Below are 24,101 nucleotides of genomic sequence, written 5' to 3' on the forward strand. Positions count from 1 at the left end.
TAAGAATGGTGAAGGAAATATGGCTCTAGGACAATTATGTATAGCCAAGACTAAGTTTGAAAGGATCTATAAATTATTGTTACTATTTTTCTAGAAACCCTCATCGAATTTGGCCTCTAAATTCCTGTAAATCACATGCTAGGCACCTTGAAGTGGTTCAACCTGCACTATAGATGGAAAAGTTAATGACCTCCAATCTATGCCTTATGTCACCTCAAATCTGGAATCACTTTTTTACTTTCAAATCTACCTTCAAAAACTCTATCAATACTTCTATAAACAATCTCAATTAAGTTTCCCTAAAATGAGATCGCCCCAAGAATAGCCTAGAAAGATCTTTCACTATTGATATACCCAATCTTGTGAAGTATTGTCTCTTTAAAAGCTCTTGATTCAAACCTTTTCTTTAACTCTCAAGCCAAGCTCTCCAAAATGAAATTTCTTGAATATCTTCAATTGGGCGCCCAATTTGTCTTTTTATTCGTCTTCCTCAAAACCCAATGCCATTTTTAGGTTATTTGACAATTGTAATTAATATGCAAAAATATGTGGATCAGTTAACCAATAAAATTCTATATTGGGCTTTTGCCCATGGGCAATTCAGTCCTGGGAAATTGATGGATGCCATAAAATTGCTTGATGCCAACCAATATATTAGTTTCCTGAATTATCTGCTATAAGCATTGAGTTTATTTTTTTGGAGTGGACTATATAAAATTGAACAATGATATAGATTTCTCCTTTGAATGAATATGCACCTTGCATCTTTGCAAACTCTAGGGAATAAACCTGCATCTTACACGTCTTGTCAAATTATCTTCTTTAGTGAATCCTCAATTAAAATATCACTGCTTTAAGAAATGCAGTTATTAGTCCCTGCCACCCATAGGCAGAAACTAATATTTTCACTCAACTTCTGCATTAAATTGTGCATCGGGAGTCAGGATAATTGAAAAATAATCCTATAAAATTACGCATTGTTTCTCCCTTTCTTAAAACATCATTTCCTTTTGAAAATTATGAAATTCTCATTGGTGGGAATCAATTTTCCTAGCAGTCTTTTGGTTTTCCTTGTCATAAAATTCAACCCAAACAAATCTCGGGTTAGACGTGTTATTTAGACAGCCCAGTGTACGTGCTTTTTGCATGCTCTTGTGACGTGGCTTGTCCATGCTTTCTTGAGATTGGTGTTATGGATCAGGGTTTCTTTATTACAGCAGGCGATTCTATTTTTGTAATGCATGGAATTACTTCATCTTGTAGCTACAGATCACCAGGTATATCCTCCTGACATTTCTTCTTTTAGGTGATTTCATTTTATTGCCCTATCCCCTTTTTCATTGCCGATAGGTTTTCACTTGTGGACGAGAGCCCCCAGAAATTAATCATGTTGTTGCTTGCATCGGATGGAACATTTGGTTTGCGCACTGGTTTCCTGCCTGTCGCATATGCTAGCGGTTTTGAATGACAGAGCAGGCAGCATGGGATAGAGAGCTTCTTTTTTGTGAGAGGGAGCTGCTAGAAGTCTTCCATTCACGAGTGGGATGCTGCCAATACTTATTATAAGAACTTAAGAAACAGGGGCACTGATGTGTGGACAAAGAAATAGATGGAGTGTGAGGAATCAGAGATTTTGGTTGATAGGGATGATCAAGATGTGCTCCTGCAACAGGCGGTGAAAGGCATGTCTGACATGTCTCGGGTCAGCTGTCTCCACCACCGCTCAGCAAAAAACTCAGGTTAGAAATGTTGGAGTTCTGCTTTACTCCATTAAATATCTCCTCTTCGTCTTTGATAGCTAAGCTTCCTTACTGGGCGAAGACGAGGCCAGCCTCCATGGATGGCTATGGTCCTGGATGACATCCTCTGGTGTGTTTTTGCATTTTTGTTGCATTTATTTATGGTTATTCAGTGAAATCCTCTGGTTATTTGGTGAAATTATCTAGTTATTTGGAGAAATTGTAGGGTATTTTCTGAGTTTATTTTTTCATATGGTGTGTTGTAGGGAGGAGGGAGAGGCAGGGCATTGATATGAACTAGATATCCTCGCTTGAATATGATGAAGAGGCTGCTGTGTCTTCTCCTAATAGCACCATTTTGTCCTTTCACATGGAAGAGGGCGGGCTTTGTTGCAATGGCAAAAACAACAGGGAGAGTGACAGGGCATCCTGGAGAGGTAGTGATGAAGAGGAAGGAGATAATAGCAGGAAGAAGCTCTGCCTTTCCAAAGATCAATCGGCTCTCCTAGAAGGAAGCTTTAAAAAGCACAACACACTCAATCTGGTAAATATTTGCTCAAATACTTTGAAAAAGTGCTCAAATTCTTTAAATTTGTGCTCAAATCCTTTTAAGTGTTCAAGTCCTTTAAATAATTTCTCAAAACCTTTAAATAAGTGCTCAAATCCTTGAAGTAAATGTTAAAAAAATCTAAATAACTACTCAAATTCTTGATGTAATTGCTCAAATCCTGCTCAAACTCTTTAAATAAGTGTTAAAATAAATTTATGGCGCAGAAGCAAAAAATTGCCCTGGCAAAGCAGCTCAACCTTTGTCCATGGCAGGTTGGAGTCTGGTTCTAGAACATACTGCTTACAAATGGTGTGAAGCAGACAGAAATGGAGTGCAAATTTTTGAAGCGGTGCTGAGAAAATTTGACGGAAGAAAACAGGTGGCTACAAAAGGAAGTGCATGAGCTGTGAGCTCTGAAGGTTTCAACTCCATTGTACATGCAACTTCCAGCGGCAACCCTCACCATGTGTTCCTCCTGCGAAAGAGTGGGAAGTCTCATACATAAGAGATGAATGGAATCACATCAACTACCTTAAGAATAATTTGAAGGAATCAACAGTTTTCATATATTTTGCAAATGTTATTGTCTTATGATTATAATTTCTAGGCTTAAAATCTGTTAGCTTTTTTTAATAAGATCAAAATCTTTTATAGGTCAATTATGTCCTTGCCATCAAGTATAAAATATCCCAAAAATGGGTGTGCAAAAGCCTGGAGTTCTTTTCACACCTCTAAAAAGGCTAGAAATAAAATCATACAAGCTTATCATCAGTAAAATTCAGAGAAGCCTGCAATGGATTTAAATATACATCATTTTATTATCATAATTAGCCAAGTCAAATGGATTATAGGAATATGAAGGCACTTCCACCATTAGCATGTTTATTTGAGAATATGGAGAAATATACTATTTGGAATCTTGTATTTTTCTATGGCATATTTTCTCTAAGGTTCTCTAGTATTTCTCTCAAATTATCTTTGCTTTCCTTTAAATACATCCATGCAACAAGAGATTTTGTTCAACTCTTTTAAGTTTTGTTTTGAGATTATTAGCAGAAAACTGACATGAAGGGAAAGCTATACATTGGATGCTTCAAACAACCATCAATCTCAAACATATCAATACCAGATATGGAAGTTCTGTGGAGTTCAATTTATCATGATTTATGACCCCTTGTTGAATTTATTGCAGGCAATGGAGAGAAGGGAAAAATTATCTGTTCATGTTCCACGTATAGCATGAGTTGAAAGGGAATCTAGTTGATAAGAAAAGAATAGGGGGATGGAAGGCATCACCTTTCATTACAGGTATAGTAGACTAGCACATTTTTGAAATCAATGCGATGCTTGGTTTCAAGTAACATCTAGAGTTTCATGTATTATTATTATTTATTCATTTGTTACGTGTTAAGCATTATGTTTGAGTAGACTTGTGTCAAGTAACATCTACAGTTTCATTTATCATTATTATTTATTCATTTGTTAAGTGTTAAGCGTTGTGTTTGAGTAGACTTGACACAAGATTTTTCAAATAAGAGGCTTATAATTTATCGTTGTGTATTATACTCTTCTCACCTTTTTGTAGAACATTAAACAAATGACAGTAAGTTTACTCTTTTTGTGTGGAACAGCTTGTCACTTCCTCAACAATATATTCTTTATATGGTCTCTCATTTTTCTTTTTTTGTGGATTAACAGTTTAGCACTTCCTTAACAACGTAATCTTTATATGGTCTCTCATTTTTTTGAGTTTTGAATTGTGATTTAATTACTTTGAATATGTGTTGTGAATCTATACAGTTTTAATGGTCCTATCCTCTAAATGTGTTTTTACTCAAATTAGATGAAATGATACTAATGTTGAATTCATGTGATACTTTGTAGTGAATGAGGTGGCTAAAAGGTTTGCATACTATTCAGTTGTTGTGAACATGTTCTCATACGTGATAACAGAGATGCATGGGAGCGTACCAAATGCTGCTAATTTTGTTACAGACTAGATAGGTGCTGCTTTTGTGCTCACACTACCTGGATCCTTCCTTGCTGATGCATATTTGGGATGCTTTAAAACAATTATTATCTTTTCTTGCATTTATGCTATGGTAAGGAATAATTCAGCTTGCCCAATTATTATTAGTCTATATCGCCAACTTATGAGCCCCTTATTGGAGGTCTTGTATTCGAGTCTATTTGAACTTAACACATAATAATAATTAATATTAACAAATAATAATTAATCTTGGTTTTGACCCATTTTATAGGAGATGTGCTTCTCCTAAATGGACCAATAAGCTCTCTCAAGCCAGCAAAATGAACTAAAAGTGGGTGTGAGCCAGCTTCCAAGTCTCAGATTCGGTTTTTATACGTTGCTCTATACATAATTGCACTTGGAACAAGAGGAATCAAGCCTTGTGTCTCCTCCTTTTGGAGCAGATCAGTTTGATGAAATGGATGAGGAGGAAAGAAAGGGAAAGTACTCCTTCAATTGGTTCTTCTTTGGCATTAACACCAGTGCACTACTAGGCATAACTGTGCTTGTATATGTTCAGGACATAAATGGATGGTTGTGTGGATTTGGGATTCCACCGTAGCCATGTTGGTATCTATAGTTGTTTTTGTGTGTGGAGCTCCTTTCTACAGGTTCAAGTATCCTACTGGAAGTCCTCTCACAAGATTTGCACAGGTGTTATTTCAATTTCTATCTATAAGCAAATGGAGAATGAAGGATGATGAGAATAATGTTTTATATGAAGTGAATGGTGAAGCATCTGTCGTTGAAGGTGTTCAGAAGCTTGATCATACTCATCAGTACAGTTACATTATGTTTTGATAACATGCTGTTTGAGTAGGTTTTTCTTAAACAAACCATCTTAAATCATATTAATAGGTATGTCTTCTTAAAAAAATGGGATCAGTCTGTTACAAATCTCCTATTGCCTGGTATCAAATCATATTAAATGTTTTGTGAAAAATGGTTTTTTTTCACCTCCACTATAATCACACTAGCATGGACGAAATATTCAGCTATACATTTCAACCCCAATGCCTATCGGCTATACTCTTGCACCCTGCTGGGGTACAAGCACTAGTTTGTATTTTCATGCTTGTTGTTGGATCTATAATTGATTGTGGTGTTTACATTCTTTATGAGCCATGAAATAGTTGAATCCCTACATCTGTGTATTTAACATTCTATTTCAAACACCAAAAGCTACGCCTTTTTTTATTTCCTTAGTATAAATCTATTTGTTATGCAACTTATGTTACTGAAACTGGCATAACATTAGAAAATCAATATTTTGTTGACAAGAGCACCATATGAAGCCACTTTCTCTTCTAAACAATTCAATTTAATGGTTTTCACAAATACTAAGAAGAGGAAAGAAAATTTAAATTATAGGTAATTCAAAATTTTTAAATGCAGAGATTAATGTCTTTCAATTTTTCTAGCCCAAAGGTTAATGAAGGAAAATCAAGATAATGATGCATCTTGCTAAATTCATTAAACATACTCAAAAATAGCTATAACTCATTATAGCACCCTGCAATGACTATTGGCAACAGACTAGGTCAATAGACTAGGTGAACTAACAAGTAGGATTTTAGCTTGCAGAATTTTGATACAAAAAGAGTTTGTACTCAGGACTTGGTCCCATAGAGTGGATCATCAACCTGATTATTGGTGTGTGGGAAGATTCATGAAAACTGTATTTTGCAACTAGAACAATGTACATAATATTGCCCCTAAAAATCAGAGTTCCTATATTATTGGCAGGATGGTTTGAACTCTAGCTCTAGAAAGAGGATAGAGGTTTCATGGAGCCACTCAAAAACTTGCAACATCTTTTGCACAAATGACATGCTTTGTGTGGTAATGTTTCAAAGTTAGTAAATTTGAATAGAAATTTAGTATTTTGTGTTATTGTAACCAAATATCTGATGTTCCATGAAGCCTATTAACCTGTACATGGTTTTGAGTACCCTTGTACTATAGCTGCCAAAAAAGATCAAGTGGGTACCCTTCGTGGAAACTACCATCAAAGAGTTGCACTGTATAGGAGAAACCATGGATGTTTTCTAGTGCAAACTAAACCTATAATATGAAAATAGCCTTATAAACCTAAACTACCATTTCTTGTGGTGGGAGATTTTATGCAGCTATTGAAGACAGTGAACTAAAAATTTGCAGCATCCACTTCTGAAAAAAAAAAATTCGAGAAGGTGGGGAGTTGTGGAGAAATGACAAATAGATCTAGTTTGACTTTTTTATTGCTATTATTCAATATATCTAGAGGTGGTCTTTTGTGGAGATTCAAGAAATGATGTTTGTCAAGAAAAATATCAAATCTACCCTCCATGCGGCTACTAGGTAAACTCTGGTCCATCAGAAATTCAGACTTTGTTAGTTTGAGTGGTTTGAAAAAAATTGATGTTTACATAAGCATACATAAGTGAGTATATTTTTGATGTAGGATATTATTATTCAGCTCATTTTATTGGCATGCACATTCTTACTTTAATATGTATATTCAATTACAATTGTTTGTGAGCATAGTGATTAAAGTTTTCTACTGCCTTTTACAGGGTGCTAGAAAATCAGCAATATTGAACAGTCTAATTGGACACCTTTTACTGGTACACATTATATCTCTTCCCTTTTTATAATTACTTCGAGCTGAGTGTAATGCCAAATATAAATGTTCTTAGGATTAGGTGTTCCCCCAATTTGGTGAATTTGTATGGCCTTACTACATTTCATTTGTCTATATGTGGCAGCCAATAGGGTAAAATGGAGCAACTCGTGCACCTATTATTATTGATTTTCTACGACATAGTAGTATAAGGATTCGGGTTATATTCCTCCAAATTGAGAACAAGACTCAGCCAGTTTCTACTAGTGAGTAGTTTTTCCTCATTATATAGTTGAATATATTTTCTTTGATTTGTAAAAAATATTATCAACATATATGCTATCTTTGATATAGAATGCCTATGGCAATGGCCTCTTAGAATTAAATACAAAAATATGTTATGGATACCTCTATTCCAATTGTGTGCTAATGCACATTTCTCCTATGCCGGTTCTGTTGTCTCTACCTGGCTATGCCCTTACCCTATAATTTTATGGGCCCTTGCCCCCCTAAATAGATTATTGCTGCCCATTTGCAAATTGTTTGGCTGAAGCACAAGGGTAGTCTAGCTGCTATACCTATTGTTTCAAATCTTCATTTATGTTGTCACTTATCACTCAACATCCTACATATTCGTAGTGACCTACCTAAAATAGTCGCCCTTTTCTGCCCTCTACATGCATAAAGCATCTTCTAGCAGTGATAGTAATCTGCCCTACCTCTATAATTCTATACAGGCTGCATTCATGCTCTATTGATCTGATATAAGATATGTGAATGGCCTGTAAGAACTCCTATAAAATTATAGGGCTTGTTGTTGAGCTTGTGCTTATAGCTTCCCATTCCTCGAGCTACCTACGGCAGTTAGAGTAGGTAATTGTTGCATGTCTATACCTGATGGGATCCACACACTCTTGGTCAGTGATCAAGAAGCTTTCATGCATGAAGAGGTCATTTGTAGACATATACCATTCCCAAGTTGCATATTGATCCTTAATAGGTGTTTATGTAGCCCAACAAAGCTTTATTTTTTCACCCTAAATGCATGCAGAGGTAGCCTTGTAGTGTCTATTCTCTTCCCCAGTACCCCTCTCTCTAATTTTTTATTTGGTCATATCTACTTCTATTGCTAGGGTTGGGATCAAATTCTTTTTTGAGGGATCTTAGCTAGTCATCCATTATAGTTATTACCTCTTTCACCTGTGAAACTATGAGCTCTGTTTGAGGTGCTTTCCCCAACTAGAATTATAGGCATTTGTGATTTTGCCTGCCGTGTTTGGGTCTAAATTGCTCATCTGTTCCCTGATAGGTCCCAGGTGCCCCCTTCCTATAATTGTGTATGGGAATAGTTATTCCAAATTGCTCCTTAGTCTCTAGCCCCTATTTTGCCTTGTTGCTATTGGATCCCGGTGTATCCCTTCTGCACCCTACCCCTATGGAAAGTTGAGTCCTTGACTCGATGCCAACTTGAGCACTTGGTGTTGCAACAACAGTGCATAGAGGAGTCATGTTGAATGTGATAGGGTTGTCCTGTGCACCTGTGATGGTTTCTTGGCGAGCCTATAGAATAATAGGGATCCATTCCATAACCTATAGAGGAAAAGGCAGTGGATGGCAGTGGATCTCCTAGTCAACTCTGTTGATTGAGTAGATTTTGTAGTTGTTGATCATTTAATTGACTTAGTCGACACCTCTTCATCATAAGTTCTTTCTTCATTCCGGCCTTGCTTGCTCCTTTCCTATCCCATCCATTCCATTTTGGCAGAAAGCCATTGGTTACATATGTAATTTATACAAAAGACACTGCAAAGAGAGCTACTACCTTTACTTCTATCCATGCTCCATTGATGCTAGGAGGTTTCGGTCCCAATCTAGAAATGCAACTACAACCTCTGCCTTTGCTATAGTACCAATCTTACTTTCTATGTGTTCATAGTTCCCAAGGAACAAGTTACTAATACGCTCCTTACCTAGGTGGTCCTTACCTAGTGGCTAGTGGCCCTTATAAATAGTAGGGCTTTGTCTGGCTAGTAGCTCTGTCTAGGGCTGCCCTTTAGAATAGTAGGGGTAACTAGCTTTACTGGGGCTTGTTTTGCTGCTGGTGGATATAGAAAAATAGAGATCTATATCTTTGGATGAGAGATTTTGGCCCCTACTTATCTTTAGGCAACTGGAACTGGGTCAATGGTCACTGTTGCAGAATCAATGGTTGGATCTATTACTTAATCTTATTTTGCTTCATTGCTTCATTGGATTGACTGCCCATGGATATATAGGGCAAAATCAAGTGCTGGAAGCTTTGCTGCATGTGTGGCAATGATTTTGTTGTGTTTATTTGGCTATGCCCTTACCCTTTCTCTTGTCCCTATCTCTGGTTGAATGTGTAGCCTAAAATTAATTTTTTTTTCTTCTAGTATATGTTGCTTATGTATACAAGTTATTTGAAACTAATTATGAAAATGAGGTGGATTTTAAAACTCTATTGTAGTCTTGTTTCCTTTGTTGTTATAGATCTCAACATTATTGGCTTCCTTTGGTTTCCAATCACATTGATTCCAACTCTGTAAAATTTCCCCTGGCAGTAATCTATCTAACTACAAATAGATCTGACATTGTCATAGACTCAATCCAGTAAGAAAAGCACATGACATTAGTCTACAACATTAGCATATAAATAATTCCAACTTCAACCATATAAAGAATTTCAACTTCAACTGTATGCTTGCTAATTAAGGCTTACAAAAGCATGCCCGGGCAAATAGAATACAATGTTACACCAAATTTATTTTATTTTTTTCTTATGAAATAGAGAGACAATGTTCTACCATGATTACATGCATGGTTATTAGATAATAGGTATATTTCTAATTTCTTTGCTAATTCTGTAAATGCTCTGGAATGGATTTATGGATTGTTGTCTAAAATGCTCTAGGATGCTCTGGATGATGCTTTAAAGATTGTCAAAGAGATGCCTTTCCCATATGTCATCTCATGGAGTGTCGTGGTTGTAGGATATGCACAAAATGGTTTATTTAAAAATGCCATCAAGGTATTTAAGGAAATGAGATTGATAGGTTTGAAGCTAAACTCTACAACTATTGCCAACATCCTCCCAGCCTGTGCCAAAGTTAGATATTTGAAACTTGGCATGGGCATCCACCAAAACCTTTGCTTGTTTATTAGCATGTACCTATGCAGGCTTAGTGGAAGATGGACAAAAATAATTCAATGGCATGAATGAGTCTCACTGCATTATTCTAACCATTGATCATTATGTGTGCATGACTGATTTTCTTGGTTGTGCTGGCTATCTTGAGGAAACTCTCAACTTTATCATCAAAATGCCAATTAGACTTGAGATGGTTATGTGAACATGTTTGCTTGATTCCTGTAGACCTTATAATAATATAAAGTTAGGAGTATTTACATCAAACCTTCTCTTTGAGTTGTACCCTGATAATACTACAACTTATGTACTTCTATCAAATATATATTCAAAATTTGATAGGTGGGGTGATGCACAAATGGTGAGGAGATTGATGGAAGGTAGAGAAATAAAAAATTATGCTTGGATGTAGTTGGATTAAAGGCCACAAGACAATAAATATTTTCTATGCAAGAGATAGATCACACCATAGATACAGGAGATCTATAAACAGTTGGAGAATTTGTCCTGGGAGATGAAGGTAGCAGGGTATTGTCCACATTTGACACATGTATTGAATGATGTGGAGGATGAGGAAAAACAACTCTTCGTCTGCCACCATAGTGAGAAGTTGGCAATTGCATTTCCCCTAGAGAAACTATTAGGATCACCAATAATCTTCAAGTATGTGTTGAGTGCCTCAATGCAACCAAGTTTATCTCCAACATTATTGCTAGAGAAATTGTTGATAGAGATGTAAATAGGTTTCATTATTTTAAACAAGGAAAGTATTATTGTGGAGATTATTTTTTAGCACAACAAAACTATAATGTAAACAATGAGACTTGCATCATATCAAGTTTCAAGTGATATATAGAAGGGATTGGTTATTATTTTAAGTTTTTAGAACATGAGTTTTCCTCTGTTTACAGATGTAGAACATGTTGTTAAATTGGTAAACTCAGATGTCCATGATGACATGTAAATCACTGCCTACATATACTAATATTGTATATCTGTTGAACTCCTATTTTAGAATTGGCATGAAGTGATGCAGAGGATTTAGGGGTCAAGATGACTTAAAGGAATGTGCATGCAAAATGGTTCAATATCCTTGTCTCCTCAAGTGTTCCTAAAGGTTACAAACGGGTATATTAACATCCAACACTTGTCAATGTCTCCCAATGGTTCCAAAAACCTATTCCCAAATATTGTGATAAGAAACAACTGATTAAAAAGCTTCAGCCAACCACTATGCACTCAAACCCTTCTGTGCACTCTATCCAACCCACCAGCCCAACCACTATGCACTCAAACCCTTCTGTGCACTCTATCCAACCCACCAGCCCAATTAGGCCCATTGGGACTGTTTTGTACGTTTTCTCTAATTCTTTTTCAAAACATCCCCCAAATAAATTACATTTTTAGATACCCATTTCAGAGTATAACAATATATCAAAAACTTAGATATAGTTGTTTTGGACTAAACTTGTTTTGGCACAAAGGATTGTTTTTACATGCAAATGACCCCACTTTTACAAAGGAAGTATGAGAAATAATTATCCCCACACCTTGTAGCTTTCAACAGTATTGTAATATGACCCCAATAAATGGATTATCAAGTTATTTTCATGATATGAACTTGTTTAATGCAAAAACCCCAAAACCCTCACCAAATCATGCTTAAAACTAGGGCCTTCTTGTTCAAACCCCAAAACTCACTTCTAGACCTTGCCTCTTCATATTCACCATTCATTTACCATCCTCTAACATTGTTTCACATAAAAACACTACCTCCTTAAGGTAGATCTTCTGCTGCTACACACTAGCCATCAATTTTCACTCATTTTCTCTGTTAAACCATGTTGTACACTTACAAATTCACATCTCCTACATGTTAATTGGATGAGGAATCTATGGTAAAAGTTAGATAGAGCCTCTCCTATGAGGAACAGGATCTTACATCCATAGAAGGGCTCCGAATTGCATTTTGAGCCTCCCAAGTCACTATAGAACTCAGAAAATCTAATTACAGTCAGCACTACAATAAAGTATAACTTGGTGCATTAAATTTTAGGTAATAGCAAAGCCAAATTTAGAGTAAAACTTGGTGCATTAAATTTCAGGTAATAGCGAATCCAAATTTAGAGTAAAACTTGGTGCATTAAATTTCAGGTAATAGCGAAGCCAAATTTAGTGTATAACTTGGTGCATTAAATTTCAGGTAATAGCGAAGCCAAATTTAGAGTATAACTTGGTGCATTAAATTTCAGGTAATAGCGAAGCCAAATTTAGAGTATAACTTGGTGCATTAAATTTCAGGTAATAGCGAAGCCAAATTTAGTGTAAAACTTGGTGCATTAAATTTCAGGTAATAGCAAAGCCAAATTTAGAATATAACTTGGTGCGTTAAATTTCAGATAATAGCAAAGCCAAATTTAGAGTAGTTGAGGAAAAAAGCACAGTATAACAATCAATTTGAAGGAAGAAGAAAAGGAAAACGCCGACAGAGAATTGCTGATAATCTGGTGCTCTGTAGCACTGAAGCAACGAATGCAGCAATCCAAGCAGAACCGCCTAAAACTTCTTATTTTGTGTTAAGACTTTTATTAAAGAACCTTCGAAGATGTAATACAACAACAGATTAGTTTATCTAGCATTGAATGGCTCTTGTCAACAAGTTTGCTTCTATCAATTTGAATGTGATTTGGCGGGGAAAAAATGAGCCAGCCATGGGATGCTTGTTCTTACCCATCCTGTGAAGTAGGCCTATAAATACTGGATCTGGAACGTAGCCGTTATATGATGGACTGTAGGTAGGTGTCGATGTCAACCGACGCGGTTACGTATTGACGTGGATTTCAGAAGCAATTTTTTTAAAATTTCAAAGTGTTTTTATTGGAAGAAGAAAAATCATAATAATACAAAATCAGAACAGCAGCAGAGTAAGGTTATTGCTGCATCGCTAAGTAGTCATTGTGAGTAAACTATTTGGAGATGAGTTTTTTGGAGATTAGTTCTTCACAGCCAATGAAAAGCCACAATACAACAATGAATTTGAAGAGCCCAATAAAATAACAATCAATTTGGAAAAAAAAACCTGATCAGAGAAATTTGTTTTAAAACAAACAAGGCGAACCAAAACAACTCTGTGTCAGTCTTCTCAAAATCAATGAAAAGTTCAGATTTTTACAGCAAATGAAAAACCACAACCAATTTGGGAAAAACCCCAATCAAATAATCACAATCACAGTGGACACAGATTCGATCCTATCAATATTGGAAAATTGTGGAGGCTTCTCAACAGAGACCCATATCCGTCTCTTCAGTTCCGCCCCTGTTTCTTTTTCTGTTTCTGTTTCTAATGGAGGTTGGTAGATATAGAAAACTGCATTGTTGGTGCCCGATTGAAGCCCGCTCAAGAAGATCCCATCCCCATACACTGCAGCATCAATTCTGTCAAGAGGCTCAGGAAGATCGTCAACAATCTTCCACACATTCTCTACCGAGTCATATTCAGTCACAACATCCCATTGAAAGCAATACAAACGCCCAAATGCAGGCACAATGCGCTCAACACAATCTTCAACAAACCAGATGTTGGGCGAAGTGGACCAAACTTCTCTTTCTGGATCAAATCGCTGAAGCTCCTGATGATATGTTCTCATGACATACATCATGTTTTCCATAAAAACAGAGTAACACAACCAATCCTTTTCAAGCATATTGGGAAGAAGCCTCCACTCATCTCTCTCCACATTGTAAACTGCAGCCCGGCTTGTGATTTCACCATTCATTCTTCCTCCTGCAACGTAAATCAGTCCTTCATGAGAAGATGCACAACACGCAAAATCTTCCTCTTGCAATATATGTGCACCTTTCCGCCATTTACAAGACACAAAATCAAAGATCAAAATGGCCGTGTAATTTCTCGCCAGTCTTTTGCGCTTCAAACCTGCAGTGTGCTTGTAGTGCTCATATGAACCTAATAAAACCAGTTTCTGTTTAACGCAGATACATTTGGAAAATGAGTAGAATTGAAATTGGGTAGGGACGGGAGGAAGTGTTTTCCATGATTTGTTAATGGGGTCATATATAGTTACCAGAGGACCTACATTTCCAAGCAAACATATCAACTCCTTAGACCCACGCTCGCTCAATCTTTCCTCATAAAACTTGGGATTTTCCAGCACGGACTTCCAATTTTTACAAACTGTCTTCAGAATGGCGGGAGATTCACAAGACGTTTTCATTAAGATCTTTCTCACCAAATCTTCTGGAATTACCTCGAAATACTCCATTACCAACCAATTCTGCTGTTACACTCTGCTCAAATAAATTGCAACTCGTATTAAATTATTTTTCATAAGTTATATATATTGAAGTAGAATATGATTGACTCTAAATATAGGCATGCTTTTAAATATAGACATTGATTCTTAATTTTGAAATGTAACGCTGTAGATGACGCATGTTTTGAGTTTTTTTTATTAAATTATTCAAATACAAGTACTAAATATATTGAAAAGACTTTCAATTACTAAATAATAGTTTCCCCTCTCAGCATCAGAATCAAATCATCACAGTGGCCAAAGATTCGATCTTGCTGTAGGACAAGTATTGAGGCATCTCAACAGAAACACATCTCCCTGTGTTAACCCCTGTTTCCAATGGAGGGTAATACATGTAGAAAACTTTATCGTTGGTGTCCGATTCAATCCCACTCAAGCAAATCCCATCATCCCCAAACACCGCAGCATCAACCCTGTCAAGCGGCTGAGGAAGCCCATCAACTTCCGCCCACAAATTCTGTGTAGAGTCAAATTGTGCCACAGCATCCCAGTAGAAGCAATACAGACGCCCAAATGCGGCCACAATGGGATGCACACAATCTGGAATAAACCAGACGTTGGGCAAAGTGGACCAAACTCCTCTTTCTGGATCGAACCGCTGAAGCTCCTCATCAAACAAGCTGACAACATACAGCATTCCTTTTATAAAAACCGAGGAACACAGCCACTCCTTTTGAAGCATGTTGGGAAGAAGCTTCCACTCATCTCTCTCCACGTTGTAAGCTGCGGCCTGGCTCGTACTCTTCCAATCACATTGTCTTCCTCCTGCAATATAAATCTCATCTCCCTCAGGAGATGCACAGCACGCAAAGTCAAACATGATCTCTGTGGTGGGCGCATCTGCACCTTTGCTCCACTGGAAAGACACAAAATCAAAGACCAAAACAGTCATGTTTGATATTCTCTTCCTCTTTGAACCCACTCTGCAGCTCTCATATCTTAACCCTAATAAAACCAGTTTATGCTTCACACAAACACACTTGGAGAATGTGTCGAATTCAAATTGGGTAGGGACGGGAGGCAGTCTTCCCCATAACTGGTTAACGGGGTCAAATGTAGTTATGCGAACATTCTCAATCAAACATATCAACTCTTCGGACCTCCCACGACTCCTCCTGTCTTCGTAAAACTCTGAGTTTTCCAGCATTCTCTTCCAACTCTTACATACTTCCTTCACTCTTCCGTGAGATGTAGAAGGCACTCTCATTAAGATTTCCCTTACCAACTCTTCTGGAATTACACTAAAATACTCCATCATTTGTATACACTGCTGAAACGATTCTTAAATAATCTTGATCTTACCAGTGCTCACGTGAATTCGAAACAAAGAGCATAGCTGTAACGTCTCAAACAAATAGATTTCCCAGCATATGCCATGTTATATATATACCGAGCAAAAAGTGCCTTGATACCTCGTGATTTTTTCTATATTTGCTCACTTTTTAAAAAAATTGTTCCAAATATAGAATACGTCTGATGTTCTGAATATTTTTAATCGATCTCACTATTTTTAGAAATATCAGTTGCGTTGAAAAATTAAATTAAATTTTCTATTGGATAGTTTTTATATTAAATATAATAAAGATCAATAAGTTATAAATTACTATCTTTCTAAATAGATATAACTAGCACTTGCACCCAAAGGAGCAAGGAGTACCCCAATAGTGACAAAAGGTGAAAGTCTATATAAGATGGTTGCTCATGTATATTTTTGTCACAAATTTAATACAATATAAAAGAAATATAAATAGCGAAAAAAATTAAACATTGTCAATTTGACACACTTAATTATTAAATCTAGGATACTTAAATTCATATAACAAATGTAGAAGAGGAAAACAAGAAATCTAAGATAGAAATTGCACTGTTCACGAGTTACTTTATAATTAATATTAAGTCCAAAGAGTCCTTTTTAGAGTGATTGCTTGTTTGGATAAGGGTACTCATCTATTGTCACAACAAAGGAACCTTTACTTATTATCATGGAATTATTTTATTTCTTCGTCAAACTTTGCATGTTCTGGAGATTTTTTTTCAATAATTGAAAAATAAAAATAAATCATAATACAATTGTTTTCTATTATTTTTTATTAATTAATAATTTGGATGAATGGTAGTACCTACATAGACATTACATAAAGTTTGCACCTTTTAGTTTGGTATTGTTTTTAGTTTCATCATGAGGATCTTTAGGAAGTTTTTGCGCAGTTTTGTGAAAAGTTAAAAGGATGTTCCAATTTATCATTAAAGATCACCAAGTTTCATCGGGTCACAGTTAACATATTTCAAATTCAAGCTATGTAGACAAAGCATGCTACAAACATGTTCTCCACAAAACGCTTATTTAATAAGTAGTTTCATTCAAAATAAACATAATAGATGCCCACATCATAATACACATCATACAATAGAACTATTGTAAACACTGGCATTAATAGCTAACACTGGACATATGTAAATATGCATAAATTAGTAAACTACATCACATTGCCACAATAGGTTTATTTTCTCCATACCTATATAACACAACAACTTTATACATTAAGGATAGATGATATTGAAATGCATAAATGTGCCCAATTAAAAAACTAACAAAGTAAGCACACATTCCTCTCCTTACAATAATGAGACTTTTTGCAATCAAGATTCTTTCTTTTTTCCCATAATTTTACATGGATTGTTTTTCATTTTTGAATATTGATCAAAGGAGGATGGTGGCTCTATACAAAGGTTGTCTAGTGATTTAACTCTTGATACAAGTGTGAAAGTCAAACCATGTCATTCTAGTTTACAAATATCAATTTTTATTTTATGAAGTGTCAATCCTTTGGATTGTGTATGGTGAGTGCCCATGAGATGGATAATGACATTATCCTATGATTACCCAAGGTTATATGTGTTAGAGGTAAACTTTTTGGATCTTCTTAGTCCCAAAGTGGCCCACTGTAATTATTAAACTAGACAACCACATATATTGGTAGTTCTGGGGGTTTATAACTTGGTGTATACACAATATCTACCACCTCTCATAGTGATCTTCTACTCTTAAATTGTATGTCAAAGGCTTTTCAAGTTGTTCAGTTGTTGCAAGGAAGATATTGAAATGCATGTAGAAAATGAAAGTAGCAATATTTTTTTCCACACTTATCACAGGCCAAGGATGAGCTAGCGCTTTAGACCAAGGGGCTTTGTAATAAAAATCTAAAATAGTACCTCATTTGCATAACCACGTGTTTGCATTGTATTGTATGTGTCGTTGGACATTATTGATTAGTTTTTCATAGTGAAACACACATATCTCTAGAGAAGATAGAAGTTGTTTCCAATAAGCAAGGATATTCTTGCAACTTAGATCGATGTCATGTGTTGTTTCTACTACATGGAGTATGGGGATTCCATATATTCACATATTTTTCAAGGAATAACTTCACTCATTTTACTTTCACATAAATTTTCCAATTGAATTTGTCTATGTCAAGTGCACCACAAATCCAAATGAATCCATATTTGTAGCTCACTAGAACATTTTGGTCCAATTTGGAACTACCACTTTAGCTTCTATACTCTTTTTTCATTCAATTTTTTAATTATCATTTTTGCAACTTCTTTAGTTGTATCCACATCCTCCAAACCACATTCATTCACCAATAGATGGTCTTCCACAACCATTATACATCTATAAATTTGATGAGCATAATATATCTAAGTATGAATATATTAACACATTTATGTGAAGATATAAAAATAAAAAAATAAAATGAAAGTATTTTTTAGTTTAAGTATCCATGATTAAATCTATTTTGTACAATTGATCAACATACTAAGGGTCTTTAAGTCAACCGATAGCCTTGTCATTCGCATGCGACTTTCAATTGCATGGTCATCCCATCCATATGTACAATGTTAGTGCCTTTATTCCAAGCTAGTAACTATTAACTCATATTTAATTGATTAATATTACGGAGTCACATCAATAATTATTGAACAAATGGATTCGTTCCACTCAACATTTAAATAAATTAATTATTTAAATATATATTTATTAAAAGAGACAATATCATTAGATAGTTAAATTGCAATGTAAAATTATTTTTTGTTTTTATTAATTTACTCAAAGATTTTTAATCTTAATTATCTAAATAATTTCAAAAACAATTGTGTGCCATCAATTAAATTGAAATCATATTGTTTGACAATTATATTTTTAAATTTAGATTAAATAAAACTAATTATTTCTTATAAGATTAAAACCATGTTATATATTAAATTAAATTTAAGTTAACACATTTTAATGTTCATTAAAATTATTTTATTTCAATTTTATTATATAAACTAAACTTGATTTATTTTGTTATTAAAAAAAAGAAAGATTGACACTCATAATTTATTGATGATCATTAATTTTGTTTCAAATTACATTAAATTTGAATACATTGCTCCTTCAAAACCATTTGGATTATGTTGTCAATAATTATATTTTAGTGAATTTATTTGATGTCTATGTAACTTTTATCATTTTATCACTTTTATTATTTTCTTTATTATCTTTCTAAATAATTTACCAAGCAACAATATTTTTTTACTATTTTAATTTTACTTGAAATATATAGAATTTGTTTCTAATCATTAATACATTTTTGTTTTCTTCAGTTTTCATTTTTTTTAAATGTTTAAAAATTAGGAAATTGATATTAGAAAACCATTGTAAAAAATCAAAATTATAGAAACCAAACATAATTAAACCAAATTTTAGTATTCTCAGTTATAAAAATAATTTTAATTCTAATTTGACTTCTATAATTATAGAAATTGTGAAAATAAATAAATTGTACAATCATATAAATTATTATACCTTACCTTTTATTTTTATATAATAATAAAAATTAAAATTTATTTTATTTTATGATTTATACAATTGTGACTTCTATAAGATAGAATGAAAAAATTTAATTTATAAAATAATCTTATATAATATTAATCAATTGAAAAAAGAAAAAGAAAAATGATTCTTTAAAACATAAATTATTTTTGTAATATCATTCAAATTACAAAACAAAATACAAATTATAACACTAAATATACATAATTATGACAATTTTTAAAACAGAATAGGTATTTGTAATTCTAAATTAAAAATTTTCATTATTATATCTCAAATTATTTAAACAATTTAATTCAAATACTAAATCAATTTGAATTTGATATAATCCTAAAATAAATAAATTACTATAATATAAATAAGACATTAAGATATTCAATGTTAAAAAATATATTAAAGACATGTTAAAAATAACTATGTGAGAGCAAGTGAGTTGTATGCTAGAATGCCAGGTGACAGGTAGTCATGATGATAGTATGATGGATGACATCAAGTAGATAGCCCATGGCATCTGGTATAGGTCTCGTATTTCACCATATTTCTTTAGCCAAAAAAGGTACATCTGACATGCTTGATAGACAATATGTGTCGATCTAGAAAATGATAGTAGAGCACAAAGTTCAATAAAATAACGTATAAGTTTCATTCAATTTCCCATTCAAATTAGAAACAATCTAAATTTGGTTGTATCTTACAACAGTGCTATAAAATATGTGAGAGTTCCTAAGAAAAAAAATTGCATGGACTAGTCTATCTAGGCTATATATATATTTGAAAGCCAACTCTTGCATTTGGGGCAAGCCTTGAGGAGGTGACGTACACAATTTGGCATACATAGTACTTCACCTCCTTCGCTGCCACATCTTTCCAATATGCCATTCACTGAATTGTTGTGTTGGTTCTTGTCCAGAGCTAACATGGACTCTGCTTTGTCCCATACTCCAAACCCTATAATTTGCATCTCCTTGAGGGAGTCAAAGAAAAGCAACCTATCATGCAATACAACATCAATGGAACAAAAGATGACTTAATGCACAAGTATGGATCTCATTTTTTAAGGGATTCTTTTTGGACACCTTGGCAAAAAGCATGTTGATATGTCATCATATTTGATGATGTAGCCTTGAAGCATTTGCTATCAACAAAGGACTTGTCAGGAAACTGCTATAAATAAATAGGAGTGATTTAAAATTAAAAAAATCATATAGGATTTTGACAAGCACACAGTTAGGGTGCTCAGCTACTAAGTCCTCTCCTACAATCATGGGAACATAATGGATTTGGGATGCAAAACAAAGAATTTGCATTATAATTAATTTTGGGATTTTTTAATATTAGCTACATCTTTCATGGTATCATGATAATCTTCAATATTCATAACATTGCATTTGAATGGGTAATTCTTTGATTGGACTTAGGTTTTTAAATTAATTTTCTTGGATTCTTTTATCATGATGCTTGTAATGGTTCTCTGTGTACTTCTTGAGTGTTTTTAGAATGTGGGTTTTTGAATAGGTGATTCAACACATCTCAGTTTTTGTATGATATGATAAGGTAAAGTGATGGTAGTGAATTTTGGCTCTAATATCACACGCATCTCATATTCTCTTATATAACCTAACAAAATTAATAAAAACTATATATGTTAACCAAATAACGACCACAAAATGTTGAACAACTCACAGTAAAATATAGGATAAATCTTAAAAATTAAGATTTTGCAATAGACAACTGAAGAATCTATCATAAACTCAAATGCATCATCACAAAATCAAAATCATCAATGGTGTATAAAATGTTAAAATTAACATAAGAATATTGGGTCACTGCTTGGTTTTGAATAGCGGCTATATGCATCTAATACATGCATTAGAATATATAAAACAATTGATACAACTCAATTCCAAAGAATGTTAAACTGTTAACTTAAACAAATAGTTAATATAAAACTAGGAAACCCTACATAAACAGAGGCATCAATGGTATGTCTCTGAGCAGTGTAATTGGGGATGTTCTTTCCACATTGTTCAATCTCCAACACCTGGAGCACCTCGATCTCAGCCTCAATTACTTTGAAGGGATTTCCATCCCTCGTGGATTGGGTAGACTCGAGAGTCTGTGCTACATGGTCTTTTCATTTGGTAGGTTGAGTGGAGATATTCCCACAAAGCTGGGGAAAATGTCGACTTTGCTAGTACCTGGATCTTTCCTCAAGCTATATGAGAATGTAGACATGTGGACGTGGATGGGAAACATGAGAGATTTGAGGGAGCTTATCCTTGACTAAGTGAATATGTCAGGCGTCGATAGCAATCATGAGCTCGATAGCATCCTCTCCACTGTGTATTCTTGCACCCCTCTTTGATTACGTGCCCATCATCTGCAAGGAGTTGTTCCCCTTTCTCTTGCCAAACTCATCAATCTCACCCATCTACAACTTCATGATAATGGTTTCAATGTCTCTTCTCTAATTCACTATTCTGATGATGAGCCATAGAATATGATTTGAAACATTGATACACAATCTTGAATAATTAATTAATTACCTGTGACAACTTTGAGCTAGAGAACATTGCTGATCTGGGGGCCATGCTGAAAGGCCTGACTATTTATTCCAGCATTAGAGAGAGTTTCTCCAATTGATAAATACAAATAGTCCATGAAGGACCTTGGAGCCACACCTTCCTTTAGAGTGGTATGTAAGACATCGATCTAGAGCTCTCCTCCACTGACATCTCCATACAACTCATGTTTGTGCACATCGATGCCTCATACAGATCCCATGTCAATCACCACACCATTTTCTACTTGATCTTGCTCATGTATTGAATGGCCATGCCCTTTTGTAGCAACCATTAGCTTATAATTTGGGCTCAATCCATACACCCATTCCATGAGATTCTATATGTCTCTCACACACCCAGGATACAACATAGCTATTGGAGATAAATGCTTCGTGTTTCCAAAGTCTCTAGCTGCCAGATGGGTATTGTAGGTATCAATATACCAGTAGTTTGGACTTTGAGAGAAAAATAATAACTTGGGATCCACTGTCAGGCCAAGAATCCCAAAATAATATGCTATTCAAGATTCCAGATGATATTGAAAATGGATAATATTTACATTGTTAACTTTACATCATTCATGAAGGTTTCTTATAGAAGCCAGGCAGTCAAAAACATGAAATCAATATATAGATCTCACATATCTTTAAGAGATATGTTGAAATCAATATACAAATCTCACATATCATTAAAAGATCTATTGAGAAATATAATGATCTAGGATCTGAAATATCATAATAAATATGGTTGGTCAATAAGATTGATTTGAGATTCACATTGATTGCTCATTGAAAGTAGTTTTCAACTTGGTAAACAACCAATGGTATCGGGTTTGAACAAACGGATAGGTTTGGCTGAAATACCCACCGTTAATAGCCTATCGGCTAATAATTTTATTTATTTTAAACTATTGCTCATTTTTTTAGATTATAAAAAATGTTATTAGTGAACATGGAGATAATTAGGATTTAATTTAAAAGGATATTTCTGGTGGTCTTTTGCTATTGATCAAGGTATACTAGATTTGGCTAAACATGTGTTGAATATAATACTAATAGAATATGTACATGATCTTTTCAGGAATCTCCCTCTAAACTAAGTAGAGGCTTGAAAATTTGGCAATATTTGGCTGGGACAAAAATAATTCTAGAGCATAATAGGAAGATTTAATGCATAGCTAAAGCAATTGCGCCAAATGTGGAGGAGAACTGATGTAGGAGCATCTTGACCCTTCAAACATTATGATGAATTTCATAATATTGTAATATTTAAGTCATTTAGATTTCCCTATAACCATGTTGAATAAATGGTTAAAATTATGAACTTTGCATTGTGATGTATTAAAAAGTAGAAAAAAAAATACATTTACATTATAATGGGAGGGCTTAAAGAAGCATTGAAAAATGTACAAGGGTTAAAAGAATGTGTTGGGTTGGTTAAAGAGGTGGTTGGGAAGTTGTAAACCACCAAAACCGCTTTAAAATCATTGTATTGGTCATTCCAAATAGAAAGGGGTGAATGAGAAGAAGAATAGATCATTTTTGAAACAATTGTTTTTTCAAGAACTTGCCATTTTGATTGGTTTTAACTATTTTAGTGTTGGTTCCAGGTCTTTTATGACCATGTACAGCCTGGAACTCTTGTATTTTCTATAAATTTGAAGATTAGGATGAATAATATTCTTTCTCTTTTTGGTTTGAAAATTTTTTGTTAAGTTTTAAAGAAGTTATGCTAGTTTTTCTAAAGGTGGTTATTTGCAGATTTGAGGATGCCCAACTACAGATAGATTTGAATGTTTGGTATGGACATATTTTGATGAAACAAAATCTCTAGTTGTATTCATTGGAAAGATATATGAATTGGATTTGATTTCCAATTTGTTTGAGTCATTTTCATTCAAATATATGTTATTTATGTTCATTTTAATGAAGACTGGGTTTTAAGGATTTGTTTTGAAGTTATAGGCAATGATTGGAGCTTGTAGAACAATTTATGAATTGAAAAATTTAATGGCTTATATATCCAGAAACTAGACTCATGTGGGGTTGATTAAAAATTGGTTTTGTTTTATTTGGAGTCATTTTGAGAAAGTTATTAGATGCCCAAGGAAGGGTTACTGGTTTTTCTTCTGATTTATGACAAAGAAAATGGGTCTACATGCAGAGACTATAGTGTGTAATGGATTGATTATTTTTGGCTCAGATTTGGGTATGTTTTAGTATTCCTAATTTGAAACAAATC

General features: G+C 34.3%; 3 protein-coding genes across 11 annotated transcripts; 1 reads left to right on the plus strand and 2 right to left on the minus strand.

Annotated features, from left to right (window-relative positions):
- The first annotated feature begins 1,091 nt into the window (after positions 1–1,091).
- Positions 1,092–23,410, plus strand: LOC149576224 (homeobox-leucine zipper protein HOX15-like). Of its 9 annotated transcripts, none has more exons than XM_089816697.1 (7): positions 1,092–1,277; positions 1,472–1,739; positions 2,006–2,283; positions 2,514–3,597; positions 6,874–6,924; positions 7,066–7,186; positions 22,941–23,410. In XM_089816697.1, exons 2-3 carry the CDS (start codon positions 1,610–1,612, stop codon positions 2,038–2,040), a joined length of 165 nt encoding a protein of 54 aa, XP_089672823.1. In that variant the 5' UTR covers positions 1,092–1,277; positions 1,472–1,609; the 3' UTR covers positions 2,041–2,283; positions 2,514–3,597; positions 6,874–6,924; positions 7,066–7,186; positions 22,941–23,410. The 9 variants fall into 9 exon arrangements, 8 of the variants coding, with proteins under 8 accessions (XP_089672823.1, XP_089672821.1, XP_089672814.1 ...); XR_016361419.1 differs by lacking the exon at positions 22,941–23,410 and adding an exon at positions 9,853–10,181 and having other exon boundaries at positions 1,099–1,277; positions 1,472–1,869; XM_089816695.1 differs by having other exon boundaries at positions 1,115–1,277; positions 1,472–1,869; positions 2,562–3,597.
- LOC149576225 (F-box/kelch-repeat protein At1g80440-like) lies at positions 13,229–14,366 on the minus strand. Its single transcript, XM_089812792.1, has one exon. The coding sequence runs from the start codon at positions 14,364–14,366 to the stop codon at positions 13,299–13,301; it is 1,068 nt and encodes a 355-aa protein (XP_089668918.1). The 3' UTR covers positions 13,229–13,298.
- On the minus strand, positions 14,531–15,675 carry LOC149576226 (F-box/kelch-repeat protein At1g80440-like). The gene has a single exon (XM_089816674.1). It carries the CDS (start codon positions 15,673–15,675, stop codon positions 14,638–14,640), a length of 1,038 nt encoding a protein of 345 aa, XP_089672800.1. The 3' UTR covers positions 14,531–14,637.
- Positions 23,411–24,101: the final 691 nt, after the last annotated feature.

The sequence above is a fragment of the Cupressus sempervirens genome, chromosome 1, assembly GCF_028749045.1.
Source record: "Cupressus sempervirens isolate cs-2001-9-10 chromosome 1, ASM2874904v1, whole genome shotgun sequence".
Taxonomy (NCBI): domain Eukaryota; kingdom Viridiplantae; phylum Streptophyta; class Pinopsida; order Cupressales; family Cupressaceae; genus Cupressus; species Cupressus sempervirens.

What these genes read in the sequence shown, in the direction of transcription:
- LOC149576224 (XM_089816688.1), top strand. Translation starts at nt 2,110, where the DNA reads ATGGAAGAGGGCGGGCTTTGTTGCAATGGCAAAAACAACAGGGAGAGT. An exon ending in AGCACAACACACTCAATCTG is followed by an intron (nt 2,284 to 2,513) that starts GTAAATATTTGC and finishes TTTATGGCGCAG; the next exon opens with AAGCAAAAAATTGCCCTGGC.
- LOC149576225 (XM_089812792.1), bottom strand. Translation starts at nt 14,366, where the DNA reads ATGGAGTATTTCGAGGTAATTCCAGAAGATTTGGTGAGAAAGATCTTA.
- LOC149576226 (XM_089816674.1), bottom strand. Translation starts at nt 15,675, where the DNA reads ATGATGGAGTATTTTAGTGTAATTCCAGAAGAGTTGGTAAGGGAAATC.